The 17,400-nt window shown below is 37.8% G+C and overlaps 1 protein-coding gene across 9 annotated transcripts in view; it reads left to right on the top strand.

The window, feature by feature from the left end:
* gus (splA/ryanodine receptor domain and SOCS box containing gustavus) overlaps positions 1-17,400 on the top strand; it is a 254,306-nt gene that overhangs the window by 212,963 nt on the left and 23,943 nt on the right. The window contains exon 1 of one of the 9 annotated variants that reach the window (XM_089642621.1): positions 14,652-15,341. The exons of the other annotated variants lie outside the window; for them this stretch is intronic. Within the exon in view, the coding sequence (XP_089498747.1) occupies positions 15,259-15,341 (83 nt within the window). The 5' untranslated portion in view covers positions 14,652-15,258. Of the gene's footprint in view, positions 1-14,651; positions 15,342-17,400 lie in introns of those variants that run through there. 9 annotated transcript variants of the gene reach the window in all.

The raw sequence follows: 17,400 nt of genomic DNA, 5'->3' as shown, positions 1-17,400 counted from the left end.
TCTCTTGCCTTCAATTTTTTTTAATTTATTTATAACTAGTTGAAGTCCCCAGGGTTGTTCGGGATCTATATAGAGTCATCGTGAGATATCGAAAGCAGATCTACAATAATTATCTTCTTATTTTGTTGAATATCTGTGTGCAAAATTTAACCAAGAAATATCAAAATTCTGCTTTAAGGGGTGAGGCTGGTTTTTAGAAATGTCATGTAGACAGTCACCTTCCTCCTGTTTTGAAGGTCAGTGTTCAAAATTTCATCAATTTCAAAATAAAACTGTGGATTTATTTTAGAAATAATCACATATTATAGATATAATTTAAATGGTGCCACCAAAACTTACCTGGATGTTATTTTAATCGGAAATTGCAAAGGTTCGGAACAAAAACTACATGTATTGAGTTAAAAATAGTTGTATTGACTTTGAAATTTGCAGCTCTATATTATATAAAAATGAATTAGATGGAGCTAGATAATATATACAAATACAACGTCGATTTTTATTTCAGGTTGGAAAGTATAGTTTTTCGGTTTCTTTTATAATATATTTTTTAACATTGTTACATATTTATATTAATTGTTTTACATTTACTTGTATACAAGCTTCCACATTATGTACCAACCTGTTTTTAGTAATCAATCAAATTTCTGTTTTACTGAACTGTAATTAATCTTAAATACACCTCGTTAGGTCCCCTCATCCTACGGCCAGCTGGGTCGTATTCATTGCTGTCATGAAGCTAACTAACATTAACGTCTGATATAAACAATAAGCCAACCACTAGTATTAATACTTACCGCTAAACACAAGAACACAAAGCTACGATAATGATTATTGATCGTCCAGGCCGTTATTAATCACACTAGAACCGTGGAGTGTGGAGCCTAGTTCCTACGGTGAGACGTGCTCGGGAATACAATTGACAGGTCTCAATAGAAAGATTGAACCAGTGTTATTATTGCTTATTCGGCTTCCATTCCTAATGTATTGCTTTGAATCGGTAATCGCCCTTCTTTGAGCAACGTTGGCCTTGACAGCGATATCTCTAAAAAGAGTGAAAATAATGACAACATTATGTCGCCTCGATCTCAATATCGTTTTTGTTACGAAACCTAGTTTTTACACCAATTTTCAATCTGGCACCTGCCCATTTGTAAATCTGATTTTTTTACCACTGAAAAGAGTTGTTTATTTCAGAACAGGTAATTGAAATTATCGTTGGTAATTCGAACGCGCTCTTATTACCTGTAATATAAGCTCACGCAAAACACGGTCATTCTATTTTAATGGAGGGTTGAGAAGGGTGCCTCGTGTGTGACGTGTTTTGCCAAATTGAGTTTTGTACTATTTTTAAGAAAAACCGTTTCCAACTACACCTTTTTTACTGCCCTGAAAAGTTTTAATATTGTCACCAAGGTTTTGTTTCTTAATCCCGAGAATATAAAAGTGGAAACTAATTTTATCATTTGCAATTTAACGTTTAATTTCTATTGAAAATTTGATAGCTCAGAAATATTTTCGATGCTTTAATTAGATACTGCCCGTAAAACACGTTCGAAAAAATCTTTTTATAAGCCCTGAAAAAAAAGTATCAAGCCTATAAAAACTGCTTAAAAGTTCAAAATCTCCCACTAACTCATTTTCAGTTATGATTTTATTGCATAATTTGGCAAATTCTTTAGCAAATGATTGTAAAACATCTAAATACTTGTGCCTGAACTTCGCAAAATAAAATAAGTCCGTCGTCCCACGGGGTGGTTAGCAATCGACATAAACCGAATGCTGCAAGATCCTGCGCAGAAAATTAACTTCAAAATGGTAAGGTAACGGTATGCAACGCAGTTCAGTGTGAACTTTTCTGCGCAGGGTCTTACTGCATTTGGTTTATGTCATTGCTTACCGACGGGCTAAAACACACTGTTTATTTTTTCTTGCAAAAATTAGAACTGGTGGCCGGTGTTCAGCGGGAATTCATACATTATCGCCATCTACATAAGGAGTGTTAGTGGCCCGATTCCAAATGTTACACGTCGTGGTGCATCGCAATAGAGAGGTTTTGATTCTCACTGTTTTACACTATATATTGTAGCATAATACGTAAGTTTTTTTCTGATTTACGAATGTTATTAAACGTCATGAATTGGTATACAATGTTTTACACACACTGAATAGCAATAGATTAGTATTTCAATGCCGAATAAGACGAAAACTGTATGTGACAATGATTTTGTCGCTGATAAAATGCAATTAAAAAATATATCGAACAATGATGCAAGACAAAACAGTTGCTGGCTGCAACCCCTGAAAACGTGCCTTGTGCGCCGATTCACACAATACCTCCGACAATGGGGTTGTGTTTGTCAAAAGTATCGGATGTTTCACACATGTCGCGGCCTGTACTGCCTATGGGAGTGCGATGGGGTCAGGACACTCACCCCATCAGCTGGGAATCTACCACCACTAACAAACTAACTAACTGTACGGTGTATTATACAAGTTCAGCCCGTATTAGATTGCGTACGGGGTAAATAATGCTAGTGCACCCATTCATCGCTCCGATCTCTAAAATGATTTCCCTTTTATTGCACTTTTTGGGGTGCACGAAGAGGCACGTTGAACGTGCTTATTACTTTAATGGATTGATATCACACTGGGATACTACGGCGAGGCTCCCAACTAATAATTTGAATCCTACTATCTCTCTACATATTTAAAAATGTTCGTAGATTCTGATAATCAAGGTATTACAGGTTAAAATGCAAATCACCTGATGCATATTTATTCAAGTTCTTAATTGGAATTTTCTTTCATACTAGCTGAAGTCCCTTTCTCCTCCTTTGAAGGTCAAATGTGCAAAATTCTGCTGAAAAGGTGTGGGATAGTATTTAAAATTTCATTGATCTCGGAATAAAACTGTAGATTTTTGTTAAAAAAAATCACACCGGGACACTTCCATATGTACGGGTATATGGATAGATTTAGTTCTACCAAAATAGTTTTCTTAAATTTACTGTAATTAATGTAAATATCAAGGTTTATAAAATGTTCGTGCTTGTACCTGTAAATATGTTATATGAATTTAAAGAATAAACGTACAAAACTATTAGCATCATATTTTGCGATGTTTTAAATCCAGGCAATGAATGGCGTTGCGTTGCCTCGCCCGGCGCTGTGTGGCGTGGTGTGTGTGCCAGCGTACGCCGTACAGCGAGCGAGTACCACAACCACTGCGGCCAAGCTACAAGCCTCACCTTGAGAATGGCGGGATCAGATGTAGAAAGGCGCCCGTTGTAACCAAGCAACCAACCAACCAACCTCCAAGGTTCAACGAGCACGCACTCACGCACCGCCAAACCAACCACCTAACCAGCAAAACCAACCAACAAACTCGTGCAAAATATAAATGGCACCTTGTCCTGACATTAACCCTTTGTGTTCCAATTACAAATGTTATAATAGCACTCGAGAATATTCGAGTATTATGCACGCAAAAAAAGTTTTTTTTAAACGATTTTAAAGTATGTACACATAATATCCGACACCGCCTTGTCATTGACGATATATTTATACACTTCACATACGTCAATCAATTTCACGAAATGTTTTTTTTTCACGTCTCCTATTAGTCCAGTCAAGTTAAACATGAAAAGGGGGTTGTGCTTGCAAAAGGTCCAGTCATTCTGAATTTTTTATATGTTGTTAGGACCTAAACCAGTATTAAAAAAAAAATTTTGCAACTTCGAAAGTGCTGTGCGAGCGGCGGTGGACCTAAAAAACCAGGAAATTTTCTGATATTTTTCAGTTTTTGCTCAATATCTCAGTAAAGGAAGGGTCTGACCGGTGTAGTCAGTATGCATACTTTTAAAGTAGACTAAATTTTTTATAATTTGAGACCAAAGCAAGCTATATAAAGCCATTGGTTTTCAAGATACAGTTCTTCGAAAATATGCAATTTTTTCCAAAAAGTGAAATTTTTTCGAAATGGTCACTTATTTTGTAAAATAATTTCTAAAATACGCATCCCACGTCAAATATTGAATGCAATAAAGTTGTTTTAAATTTAATAAGCTTTCATTTGAGACTAGATTGATAGCTGTAGACTAAACAGTTCTCTCAAAAATGGCAGAAAACCAAAAACAGTCATAAGTGGATTTTGGGTGAAATGCAAATAAACTGTTCTCACGTCTTTTTTGTTGTTTGTTTTTGGCTTGTTATGCCGTGTTGCGCTAACTCCTTCTTTAGCCGACGTTTCGGACAGCGTTGCAGTGTCCATCATCAGGGCAGATCCGGTAGATCCGAAGATGTGTAGCGCAACACGGCATAACACCCCAAATACAAACAACAAAAATGCTTTTGGCCGTGAAAATCTAAAAACTTACCTGTTCTCACGTCTTTTTATGGTTTTATTTATCAAACAGTTAACACATTTTTGATGAAAAAAAGAAAAGATATTACATCTATCGGGAATTACGTCATCTTCAAACATTGTTTTATATACCTACATACTAAAATGCTTGTACAAACATCATGGTACCTACTATAAGGACAAATTACATGTACACAAAAAATAAAACTAATATAAATCATGTAGGTATTGTGTCTTGGTTGCCAAATCATGTCTTTCTTTTTATCTTAGCTGGGAGAGGCGCCCAGTCTGTAGTCGGGTCATCTTCATCGTCCGAGCATTTCAGCTCCACATCCGGGACGTTGATGCAAAATTTGCCACCGCATGACTGACAGAGGACTGAGCAGTGGAGCCCAGCCTTTCTATACGAGCAGCTCCCAGAGTATCCTTTCATGCATTTACATGAAATTTGAGGATGGGGGTGAGTCCTTGAGAAGACAGCTTCCACCCCCATTCAGTGGGATTCAAGTTGACTCCCCGCCATTTCTGCACTTGGAGGTAGCACCTTGCTGCATGGTGGCCTGCAGCATCTTCCGTCGGTGGCAAACGGGCGAGGTTTATGTTTGTTGAAGTGACAAACGTCTTATACATCAGGAAATCCAAAGTATCCCTCGCGATGTCACCCCCATATAGAACCACGAAGCACTTGATGCCTGCTTCACTCACGCCTTGTGGGGTAGAGTCTGGCCGAAGGAAGACCTCCACTTGCTCAGCAAGTGGTTCACTCTTGCTCAGAAGTGTGCTGATTTTGGTCTTTCCTTGGCCAAACGGTGCTGAGGTGGTATCGCACCCGGCCAAGGCGTCTCTTATTGTTTTCATTGCCCAATACATGCTATTGAGCAATTTGAATTACTGTGGATTCATCTAACGTCAATTCGTAGCTGGAATGAGCTGCGTAGCGCCGGAGTCGTTCCGCTGTTTTGGTGTTTTTTTTGGTAGCATCTTCGGGGTAGCCGTCAAAAACGATGGAGACGTTCTTCCCAAAGTGGTTTCGGACGTAGGTGGTATAACGCGCCAAAAGTGCTCGAACCGTGCTCTTCCGCTACCACACGACTTTGTGCAAGAGGTAGCCACCATCCAAAATGACGTGAGTGCTGGCATCTATCGGCGTGTGGCTGAAAAGAGGAGTGAAGGCAGAGTACAGAGTAGATTTTGTGCCCTTGCGCATCCCTTGTTCATTGAACAGAGACATCGGGAACGGGGCCAACTCATACTTGAAGTCACCCTGTAAATCCTGTTCAGATTTCTTTGCAATACACACTCGCTGAAAAATTGTGAGCGGATCCACAGCCACTCTTCTGTTTTTGTCCGGCAGTTTAACGGTTGAGGTGATCGATGCCAGCGTGGTAACTTTATTTTTCCGTTTTATTACTACCTTGTCGTACATTTTCCCCACAATTTTCATCACTCCTTCCGTTCCAACTCTCTGGGCTGTGTGGCAATTAATTTCAGGACCTGCCAGTAAACCACTACTGATAGAAATTAATCTGTCAGTTTTGGGAAATGGAGGGTGGAGAGCAAACCAGTTTTTTAGTTTTTCCACATCACTATTATCTCGGATGATTCGAGAAGGTCTCATGTCTACATGCTGCTCTCCAGTAGGACATGATAAGCTGCAAAAACTTTTCAGTTCTTCACAAATGTTCAACATAAACACCATTCCTGTTGTCCACCTTGCCAGAACACTTTCGGAGATTCCTCTTCCTTGGGTCAACCCATTGTAGGTTTTCATGGATCGCATCAGCTTCTGCTCAATATTTAGGTCTGACCACAACCCAGACCAAAACTTGACAGACCGGTGAATGGTGAAGGATCCTTTTGTGAACATGTCGTATTCACTTTTATCCATCCGATCTTGTAGAGCCATCATATCCTGAAGGTAGAGGTGCGCGCTCTTAGCATACAAAAAATGTCCAGCTGCGTGGAAAAAAGGGAGCATCTTGTGGACAGTGTACAAATGAAGGTTCCAATCACCAGCACGCTCTGCCTGGATGAATAGTTTTATCAAAGTGGTCATACGAAAGTTGGACCATTCCCTTCAATTTTCTCCAAGGCACTTTTAAATTTTGCCTTTAGTATTCGGTAGGTATCAATTTCTTCTGCTGATATAGTGAGAGACCTTTCAGTGTCTCGCAACAATTTTTCATAACCCTAGGATAAACCCACGATGATTAATGGATTTACTTCACAGCACAATAAAACCATAAAAAGACGCGAGAACAGTTTATTTGCATTTCACCCAAAATCCACTTATGACTGTTTTTGGTTATCAGCCATTGTTGAGATAACTGTTTAGTCTACAGCTATCAATGTAGTCTCAAATGAAAGCTTATTAAATTTAAAACAACTTTATTGTAGACAATATTTGACGTGGGATGCGTAGTTTAGAAATTATTTTACAAAATAAGTGACCATTTCGAAAAAATTTCACTTTTTGGAAAAAATTGCCTATTTTCGAAGAACTGTATCTTGAAAACCAATGGCTTTATATAGCTTGCTTTGGTCTCAATTTATATCAAATTTAGTCTACTTTAAAAGTATGCATACCAACTACACCGGTCAGACCCTTCCTTTACTGAGATATTGAGCAAAAACTGAAAAATATCAGAAAATTTCATGGTTTTTTAGGTCCACCGCCGCTCGCACAGCACTTTCGAAGTTGCAAAATTTTTTTTTTAATACTGTTTTAGGTCCTAACAACATATAAAAAATTCAGAATGACTGGACCTTTTGCAAGCACGGATGTACATCTTGACTGGACTATATCTCTTGATCAACAAAGTGTTTTCATATTATTAATTCGTACAATCACCGCTGTAAGATAAGAATTAACCAGAAAATGATTCACTAAAAAGGCGGTTTCATACTTGGAATAACCAAAATTATTTAAATGCCCTATCTCAATCGGTTATTTTAATCTGATTTAACATCATAATATTAATAATATTTTAATCTGATTTAACATCATAATATTAATAATATTTTAATCTGATTTAACATCATAATATTAATAATATTTTAGACATAATAATATACGTTAAGGGCTACCGGATATAGCAGATAACCTTAACAATGGTCGTGAAAATTGCAGAAATATGTTTTGCTGTTTTCTTAATGTTCCATTTGCGTGCGAAAAACCCATGAAACGCCCGCCCATAATTCACGTTCCTTACATCTTTGGCAAATATTCTGTTCATGTTATATTATTTTTTGTGTATTTGTGCAGAAAACTCACTTTCGTATTATTGTTATAAATCAAAATTAATAACTTATTTCTGGATATTATTGTAATGTTATGCCTGCGCGCTTCTCTCGTGCAAGGATGTCCCAGAAAGTTCATATTTGTTTTATTGTTAGCACATTAAAAATTTTCATGTTTTAACTATAAATTAAGGACAGGTTATTTCAGATAATTTGAACAATTCTTCTAATTTTTTTATTTAATTTTCAAGTTCTGTGAGATTTTTTCAAGTTCGGTTATTATTTCAATTCTGCCAAGCAACTATCCTATAATGTTATAATAATATTACTTGATTAGGAATTTCACTCAATTAAAATTTGATGAATTGTTCAAATTTTGTGAAACAACCTATCCTTAGTGATTAAATTATCGACGAATGTTTGTTAGAATAATACACATCAATTATGATTTCGGAATATATCGTGGATTGTTTGCGGTTTTGGTGATCTAATTGGCCAAGGTTTGCCGCTTCCACGTCCAATCCACCGCATCGCATAACATACATCCAGATAATCCCGGATTTTGATTAATTTAGTGGACTGATAACTTCGGATTCAGGTTGCGAGCTGCCGCACAAACGGACTTGGATGGGATCCCATTAATTATTTGACTTCCCACATTCGTATTATACCGATCGATTCGTTCACTGGTATGTACCTACGAGTATCTCTCTTGGCCGTAATTTATTTAATCTAGTTCTTCTACTTCGATTCGTAAAATTATTGCTGTTACGCACTCTGCTGTAGTGATTCTGACGACCTGATAAAAATGTATAAATTACACCGTCTCTCTAAAATAGATAGAAATTTATGGACAACCTGTATATTTCAACGTGTAATGGGTATCTGCGAACTTAATAGAACTTTACCACGAACACTTTTCCATCATTCCTTCATACCTTTCCTCGCGTTTTGATTAATCACGATTCTGTTGAATTAATTGCTTTATTAGCTAGTTTACAGGGGTTGAACTCGGTGGCGTTGTTTTAAATGCATATCTGGAGATTTTAAACAACACTGCTATTGCATATTTTACCCTGATATGGTAAGTTAACTTAAATCGCATACATGTGAAACCGTGTACGCTTTAAAAAAATCTATTCGTGGTCAGCTCTTGGATTCTCTTTAGCTACTGCGCAAAAAATCTTTGGTCTCTGCCTTTTAAGGATGCAGAAATCACGTTCGCGGAATACAAATCAATCAATTAAGATTCATCAGTCGTCGGCCGGCGATGTCTTCGATGGGTATCGAACTTAAAGGTCCCGGTGCAACAAGTGTTGCTGGCTTGACATATTGATGACGCGTTGCTCAATGTCCCCACCTGCATACTTATTACCTGCTCGGTCTCGGTGGCGACATTTAACTCGAAACTACAGCGAAACAAAACCCGAATCAATGTTTATTCGGTCATTTTAAATGTCAATCAATATTTATTTATTTATGTTGCAGTTTTTTCCTCGCAATCAATAAATAACTCGTATCTCCAGTCTCTCGAGAGTCTGAGTATCGTTTTGTATTTTTGTCACCTCGGTCAGCGAAAACGTTTCACATAATAAATTATCTGTTATGTGAATTATTGTTTGCCGGGGATTTTTTTCCAGAGTTCTTTCAATTTGAAAATACGTAAGGACTGTTTTGTGCGTTATGAAGTTATTCTGATGTTTTCATGCGAAACCTTTCATGAATTATTTTAATTTTTTTATTTTTCAAATTCTTCGCTAAAAATCGAAACCGAGCTATGCGAGTTACACATTTTAGCTTAGAAACCTAATAAAAACCCATGGATTCAGCAGCAACCAAAGTTCTCCAAATACATCACCCACAATAACGGAGAAGCTGGGACATTTTCAACACTGTCGTAGAAAACAAAATATATGTAGGGAGGTACCTACTAAAGACTATATTATTTATTTTATATCGAAGTGAGTTTTATAACGCATTGGCAATAACGTAGTATGTACTAATACATACTTGCACCAGACATGGTCAGAAAATATATAAAACATATTATGTGCGACCTCTCCTGTAACATGATTTCCAAATGTATAGTCCATATTTTGCAAAGGTTATACATATATTTAGAGAGTACAGAGCCGATTTGCAATAATACCAAGAGCTTTGATACACCGCTAAAACGGGGATACACTCAATGAACTGATATTACCAACGTTAGAAGAAAGAAGAGAAAGGTGTGACTTGATTGAGACATTCAAAATTTTATCTGGACATAGTTACCCTGGCATCCAAGAAATCTTCACCACCAACAAAATTATAAATCTCAGAGGACAATTAAAAAAAGTTAACAAAAGACTTTTTGCATCCTATCCTAGGAAACACTTTCTTGCAAATAAGATTAGTGGATGCATGGAACAAACTTCCACAACATGTCAATTTGGGAGACGGGTTTGGGTACCGCCACCCCGGGAACCATTTATTGGATAACCAACACCTCTACCATAGGTCACCCCAAATGGTTCGCTACGTTTTGTGATTTAGCAAGGGTGACCGAGCTCATTGGGTGAGGTGTGTTCAGGATGCGCCTGTTAACCAGTTGCGTGGCGTTCAACTGATCTCTCGACCCATCGCGCATCGCCTTGTGCCGCAGTGGGAGGGATATATTCGTAGGTTCGTCACTCCTGGATTCCTACACAACCCTCATACCATACCCTTTACCTTCCCAGAACTTCCTTTACTTAAAAATACCCTCCACACAACATCCCCAAAAACGACATAAGCCGATAAACGATAACGATATAATATCCATTGTTTCACGGGCATTCTCGGGTAAAGAATGTCAAATACAATAGTTCACAAAGTCGTTTGATACTTTGATGTATTCGGTATCTACATATAGTTTTTATGCTTTTGTTCGATCCTATATTATTTTATAATTCTTGGAATTGATGTTAATGAGAAGTTCCTATGTGAGATTTAGGTACCAGAAAGTATTCTAAATCTTCGTTTATTTGAATGCTGTAAATACCTATATGTCAGGTGCTCTAGATTAATGAAGTTGTCTAAATATTGTTTCTGCATTTTTTACCCCAAGAAATTGATAAACAATCTTCATTCCTGATCGATTCACAAATTTCACATCGTCACTTCTAGCGTTAAGCCCCAGAATTATAGTTTATTATAAAACATATTAGCCTTTCGCAGAAATAAAAAAACACAAGTAAATTCATTGATTGAATTATTTTCGAATATCTTTTTAATAGTAGATGCCACTATATTGAATCCACCAATGTACAGTTTTTAATTTTAAATATTAATATTACTATGGTTCAAATCGAATTCCTCCATGCGTTGGGTTCCATGTTTCCTTCTAGGGACTAGGGACCGCGGACCGCTAGGCTAGCTGCTATCACCCCTGTATTTCGGTATAATGGTAGTTCAGCAAATAAAGCAAAGCCCGGCCGTGCCCCACCGCTCCGGGGTGAACGTACGAGGCCCGCATAGATTTATACCTGGCTCGAACCCCGCACCGCCACTTTATACTTTATACCGGGTATTAGGTACACGGCTGGGGGTTCCACTGTCAGGGTAATGGGGATGTACGAACCGCCCTTGCGTTTTTTCTTTGGGCCTGGTGTTGGTATTACAGTGAAATACACTCAGGCATGGAAGCCGTATGGCTGTCAAAAAAAAGCACTCAATATTTTAGTGTCTGGAAATACGGAATGTACACAGACATAGGAATTAATAGACGAGAAGATAAAGGCGAGGGGTAAAATCAACTGTTGAAGAACGAAGGGAGTGAAGATGACTGTGATTCGTCAATAAATCAATCTGACAGTAAATAGGCATCTCGCATTATAATATCACCATTTACTTCTTAAAAGTAAAATCTGCTTTGAATGAATAGACATTTTTACATGGGAGCGCAAATTACTCGCCACGTTATGAACAAATTTGCGAAGTCCAAATTCGGCAAAGTAAGGCAGCTTCTATATTCAGAGTCGTAGTTAGTTTCAGAGTATTTAGTTAAGACACTTTTATAAATGTTCATAATTTACTTCCCAGCAACCAACCAGCTTTGTGTTTCGCGTCCAGACGTTTCTCGATGTGATAGTAACAACTGATTCATATTATACGATGTGAATATGCTTAAAATAAAATAAAATAATGCTTATATATGGAATGTAATACGACAATTGGGTTTATTCTCTTTTTTCGCATCTATTTTTACCAGTTTTCATAGTACAAGTAAACATTTTGCCGTGTTATTTCGTAAAATGAACCGATGATGCCTCGACCATAGTTCGCACAAGAATGATGACGTCACGTTTTCAAATATCACTTGAGGCCGTACGCGAGCCCAGCCGGCTCAATGGAACCGGTATGGGGAGTGGGGATAATACGCTTTTAATCACTTAGGGCAGGTCTACTAATATTCATATGTCTATGGGAATGTATAAAATTGTTACTCCGCCTCAAAGACAAGTTGTACTAAGTGATTCGTTTGTCTTCGTTAAAAGTCTTTTGATTTTTTTCAGAGCCTTTCAAATTCACCCGGGTTAGTTTTGGGATGGGAAAGAAAGATCAATAGAAGCGAACGAAATTAAGGTTTAAAATATTTTATCAGTTCTTCAGTTCATTCTGCAAGCAAAACTTATGTTTTTTATAATAAAACAATTTAGCTCGCGATGTAATATTCATCATTATTACTTTAATATATTGATTTAACTTTTAAAAGAGATAAGATGTGTCAAACCTTATCTCGGGCGTAGGAGGTTAATTTAACTAATTCATTAAAAAAAATAGTTTTACAAGTAGGTGCATAACAATATCACATGTAAATAAGCACAACTTCGCTTATTTACATTACAACTATACGTTGCGTTGGAGGCGAAATCGACTAAAGAAGCTAATGGCTAAAGAAGAAGGTAGCGCAACTCGGCATAATACCCCAAAAATAAATTGTAATGAAATTTGTGTTTTTAGGCTAAACTGCGTTTTTGCGTGGACAGAGTCTCTTTGTACTGATATTGATAATAATCTGTCAAATTTCCTTTCTATTTCCTGACGTCATGTCTATAATGACTAATGACAAATATGATATTGCCAATAATATGCGACACCAATAATTACGTTCAGCTCAAAAGTTTGTAAAATTCCGTGTGTGTTGTGTTCGTGTGTGCACTATTTCAATTCCGTGTCGGTAAATAACATATTTTCTCAGAGGGGTCAGAACCAGTTTGCAAATAGCTGAATGGATGTGAATGTACGAGCGTTCCACCACATGATACGACCGTATGCTAATAATAAACATTGTTTTGCAATGTTAAGTTAGTACATATTTTGCCCTGAGGAAGGAACGGTTGTTCCGAAACCGTTCGGCGTTTATTAAAAAATAAATTTATAGTGGTTAATTTACTAACGTTAACTTACACCCCGAAAGCACGTTCACCGTGTCTGTCTTATGTGCGCTATGGTTCCTTCAACCTTCCGATAGTCGATGATGTCGCAGATACAAGAGTTGACTTTCATGAATTGTTATTTTCATGAATGCTCAGATCCGATAAATAACTAACTAACTAACCATCACGCCGTTTCCCCGCAGGGGTAGGCAGAGAGGACGGACCGCCAAACAACTCGGTCTTGGCACACACTCCTTGCCTCATTCACATTCATACATCGTCTCATACACACTCTTCTATTGTTCTGACTCTTGACCGATAAATAAACCGGGGTTATTTCATTAATTGAGTTCCACTATTCAGAAAAGCTTGGAACTGGATTCTTTCAGGAAATTTTTGAGCCAGTGAAGATTTTAATATGCTCTGAAATATGGGAATATTTAAATATATTTGGAAAGGAAGGAGAGAAAGTTCTGGGAAGGAAAAGGTATGATGGTAGGATGGTGAGGGTCAATGTGTGCTCCCAGTGCGGTGCAAGGCGACGGGTCGAGAGAGAGTCCGGCTGGAAAGGTCAAAAGGTCTCCGTTAATCAGTCTTCCGATCCTACCCGCCACGCAGTAGGTGGGCAAACGTATCCGCCGCCAAGACCCAGGCATCCCTGCTAAGTCACCAAACGTAGCGTACCATTTGGGGTGACCTATGACAGGGGTGTTGGTAAAGAAATAAATAGCCTGTACCCGCCTCCCAAATTGAGAACATACGCCGGTGATGAAAAACTAATCGTTTTTTATTTGATAATTGGGAAACATAGAAATTGATTAATTTTACCTTGCTGAGGGTTTGGGCCGGTGTCATTATTTTGAATGAAAAAGCACAAGCATTTCAAAATGTTTCCTTTCGAATGTACAAGATAAAATAATCATTCAATTTGCAGAATGTATGTGTGTGTTCGCGGAATCCCATGATTATTATTTTTTTATGTTAGATATTAAAGATTATTATGTCACATAACAAACAAGCCACAAACACATAATATAATAGTGGTTACATTTACGTTGTTACGTTATTATTGTCAATAAATTTAAAATATGTACTCGTTTAAACAAGAAAACTATTTGTAAACCGGCAGTTTGTAAAATTAGTTTTGTTGTGAGTAGATAATATTAAATTGATATTTTTTATGCCGTTAGTTTTGTAGCGTTTTTGTGTGATATAACTTCAAGCCCTCAAACGCGGTTGAATTTTATTGCGTTGATATCTTCGTAATAAATTTGTGATTTTGAAGGATTCAGCCATTTGACCATCAAGCAGGTCCATAATTTCATAATAAATTATTGCTTTGGTGGAAAAATCCTGCCCACCATAAATATTGCTGGAATAAATGTTGTTCAAATTCGTGTGGCATTTAAAAAACAATAATTGCGCAATATAAAAATAATATTTGAATCTGGCAAAATGTTTTCTTGGAACTTTGTACGAGTGGTTGATTTGACGGTGACCACGGCCGCCGAGGACTGGGTAGAGTGGATAGCGGCCAGGTCCTGCGGGTCCCAGTGGGGTCCGGACCGGGCCCACCTTGCCCTTTGTGCAGCCGGGCCGACTACCTGCTCCTGCTCGGGCCGACAGCGGCCAGACCCGCCAGACCCGCCGCGCCGAGAGCGTGTCACTCGGCCCGGTCGCTTCGGCACACCAACACCCAACACACACCTCGCACTGCCAGCCTTATCATTTGTTTGCCGCTTTATTACACAAGTGTAGTTTATCGATTCTGGAAATTAATCAAACCCGATAGCAGTGGTATTATTCGTCATTTGTACACGTTTCTTTATTCCACTAATCAGTGCGGTTATCCTCGGTTTAGTCACAAAACCTCAAAGCGCCTTGTTCTACAGTAGCGTGTGCATGTGTCTGTGTTGTACTTCTCTTCCTCGTGTGGTCTGTGTCGGTTTTCCAAATATTTTTTGTATCCATGTTGATATTTAAACATAAACGCGTACCTACTAAGAACGAATCTAAAGTTAAAAGTTATTTATGTTACCGACAATTCATATCTCTATTAGTTCTCCCGGAGAGTGGTGTTCGCCTTTGTTCTGTTGTGTCTTCCGATCCTCGTTGATATTCGACGAAGTTAGTGCCACAACCTTATGGTTTCGTTGTTAATTCTAGTGTTTAATAAATCTTTTTATTTGTCGATCCTTTCGACACAAGTGTGCAAGTGTGCAAACAGTTTGAAAGTGTTAAGTGAAGAAAAGACGAATGCCACATTATAAGAATTCAGTTTCTTCGCCAGTTGTTGATGTTTGGAGACTAATATTTCAAATGGAATTAGCCAGGAAAAGGTACAATCATTATATTTTATTATCCAGGTGTTGGTTGGCTTTAAAACTACTAATTTGTATGTAAGAAAACAGTTTATAATATCCGCATTATTTAAATACGAGAATAATGCATTAAAAAAGAACGGTTATTATTGCTCAAAGATATTCTGAAGAACAAGCCCTAGTCGAAAAACAAATATTAGGAACGCATGGGCCTGATCAATAGCCGAGATAAATGACGGAATGAAAGGGGACGTATTGCAAAGGATGTTCCACCAAACGCTCGCAGCTGGTAAGTAAGTAGGTCCTGATGTAGGTAGGTAGGCAAGCAATAATCTTCGGGTGACCGTGTGAGAAGCCTTTGCGTGCATTGCAAGGACTTCCAATAGAGGGGCTTCATTGTAAAAGGCCTACAATATAAGCACAAGAATGAATGTATTCATTGCACACGTATTTATATTTACACCACCCAAAATTTAATTACCATGTGTACAGGAATAGTGTTTTTATTGCTGTCATAGTGCTGATTTATGATTTTGGTAGATACATGATCTTGTTTTTTGTCGATGAGGCCACGAATCTCATGGCCGTGGAGATACTTAGGTACCTAGTTTGAAATGAGCTAATCTATGTTCCGTCATCGCTGGCTACATCTTGAGACCACATGCAAGGAGTTTTACAACAGCACGCGTGTTCATATTTTTTCACGTACCTTATGTAGGTATCTACTTATAACATCAAAAAAACAAAAGATGTTCATTTATCTTTCTGTATAGAATATGTTTTTGGCAAGTTTGTTTTGTTTTTGTCAAACGGTTCCGAACGCTATCTCCTTGAAGGTTGCGTAGCCCCTCCGCCTCCGGAAAGATTAATGTGTCGTTATTTTTCGCAGCTTTGTGGCGTTTCGTCGATTTACGCGGAACCGACCGTTGATCACTGCTGCACTCTGCAGCTTCTTACTGCTGGCGGGTGCATAAAGTTGCGATCGCCAAGCGCGTTTCCCCTTATGGGCAAATCTCCGAGGACGATGGGCCAATGTTTCGCAAAGCAATTCGTCTCGCTTTCGCAACAATGCCACCGAGTCATTCTGGTATTATTTATTCCTTTGTGCACCGCCTGGGGGAGAGATGCCTATGCCTGTGTGCCGTGTGCTGCTCGCTGTGGACAATATGCCTCTGTTGAAATTTTTCTTTTTTCAATCTGAAAAGGCTTTTATCCTTGCTGCACATTGTAAGATGAGAGGTTTATATATGCCTGCCCTGATGACCTAAATATCACATATTTATTAACTTCAATTAAGTTACTCCGAAGAAACCACATTTTTTGATATTCATAACATCATCATTTTTGGTCAAGTTTCTTCATCAATTTAAGAATGTTTTTATCGATTTGCATTGATGTTGATGTCGTTGTAATCAAAACTATTCGGATTTGAATGAACACGTGTTCCGACATTATGAAAATATATTCGTAATTTATCAGGAAAAAATCGTTCGTAGGGACTGTAATCCCATTTTTAACCGGAATTATCAACAATTTAAAGAGATTCTTAATAAATTAGCAATATTCATTTTTCTCCGCGTAGGTAGTAATTAGCACAATCGATTTTCTTCGGTGCCTACGTGGGCGCACGCACTGGAATTTTTAAAATTTATTTTTTTATTTAAAGAAAGACACACATTCCCGGGTTACGAATAACCTCACAATATTTGAAAATCTCCTACTACCACCACAGTAAGCTGAAAATGTTGCTTGTGTTGTGATGGAGGACATAGCCAGCCGAGGAATTGAACACACTACGCCTGGGTGGGCCTAATCGCCTATCCAAACACGATGTCAACTCAGCTACCGACCGGTCAAAAATATAATAATATAACCGATTAAACCAAAACCTCCTAGATCACAAGGCCTGGACACTGAATAAAATCAGCCTCCTAACTTTTATGAGAACCTTAAAAAAATAAATTCTCATTTATTTTTAAAAATTAACTAATAAATTTTAAGATTTTTTAATGTATAAGAATAAATTGAAAAAAAAATTAAAACGAAATTTTTCGTTGAATCCCATAGAAGTTAGGAG

This window comes from Hesperophylax consimilis, chromosome 1 (assembly GCF_061612785.1).
Source record: "Hesperophylax consimilis isolate HC1 chromosome 1, BYU_Hcon_1.0, whole genome shotgun sequence".
Classification (NCBI taxonomy): Eukaryota; Metazoa; Arthropoda; class Insecta; order Trichoptera; family Limnephilidae; genus Hesperophylax; species Hesperophylax consimilis.
Note: the sequence above shows the minus strand (reverse complement) of the source record. Positions and strands in the feature narration are given on the sequence as shown.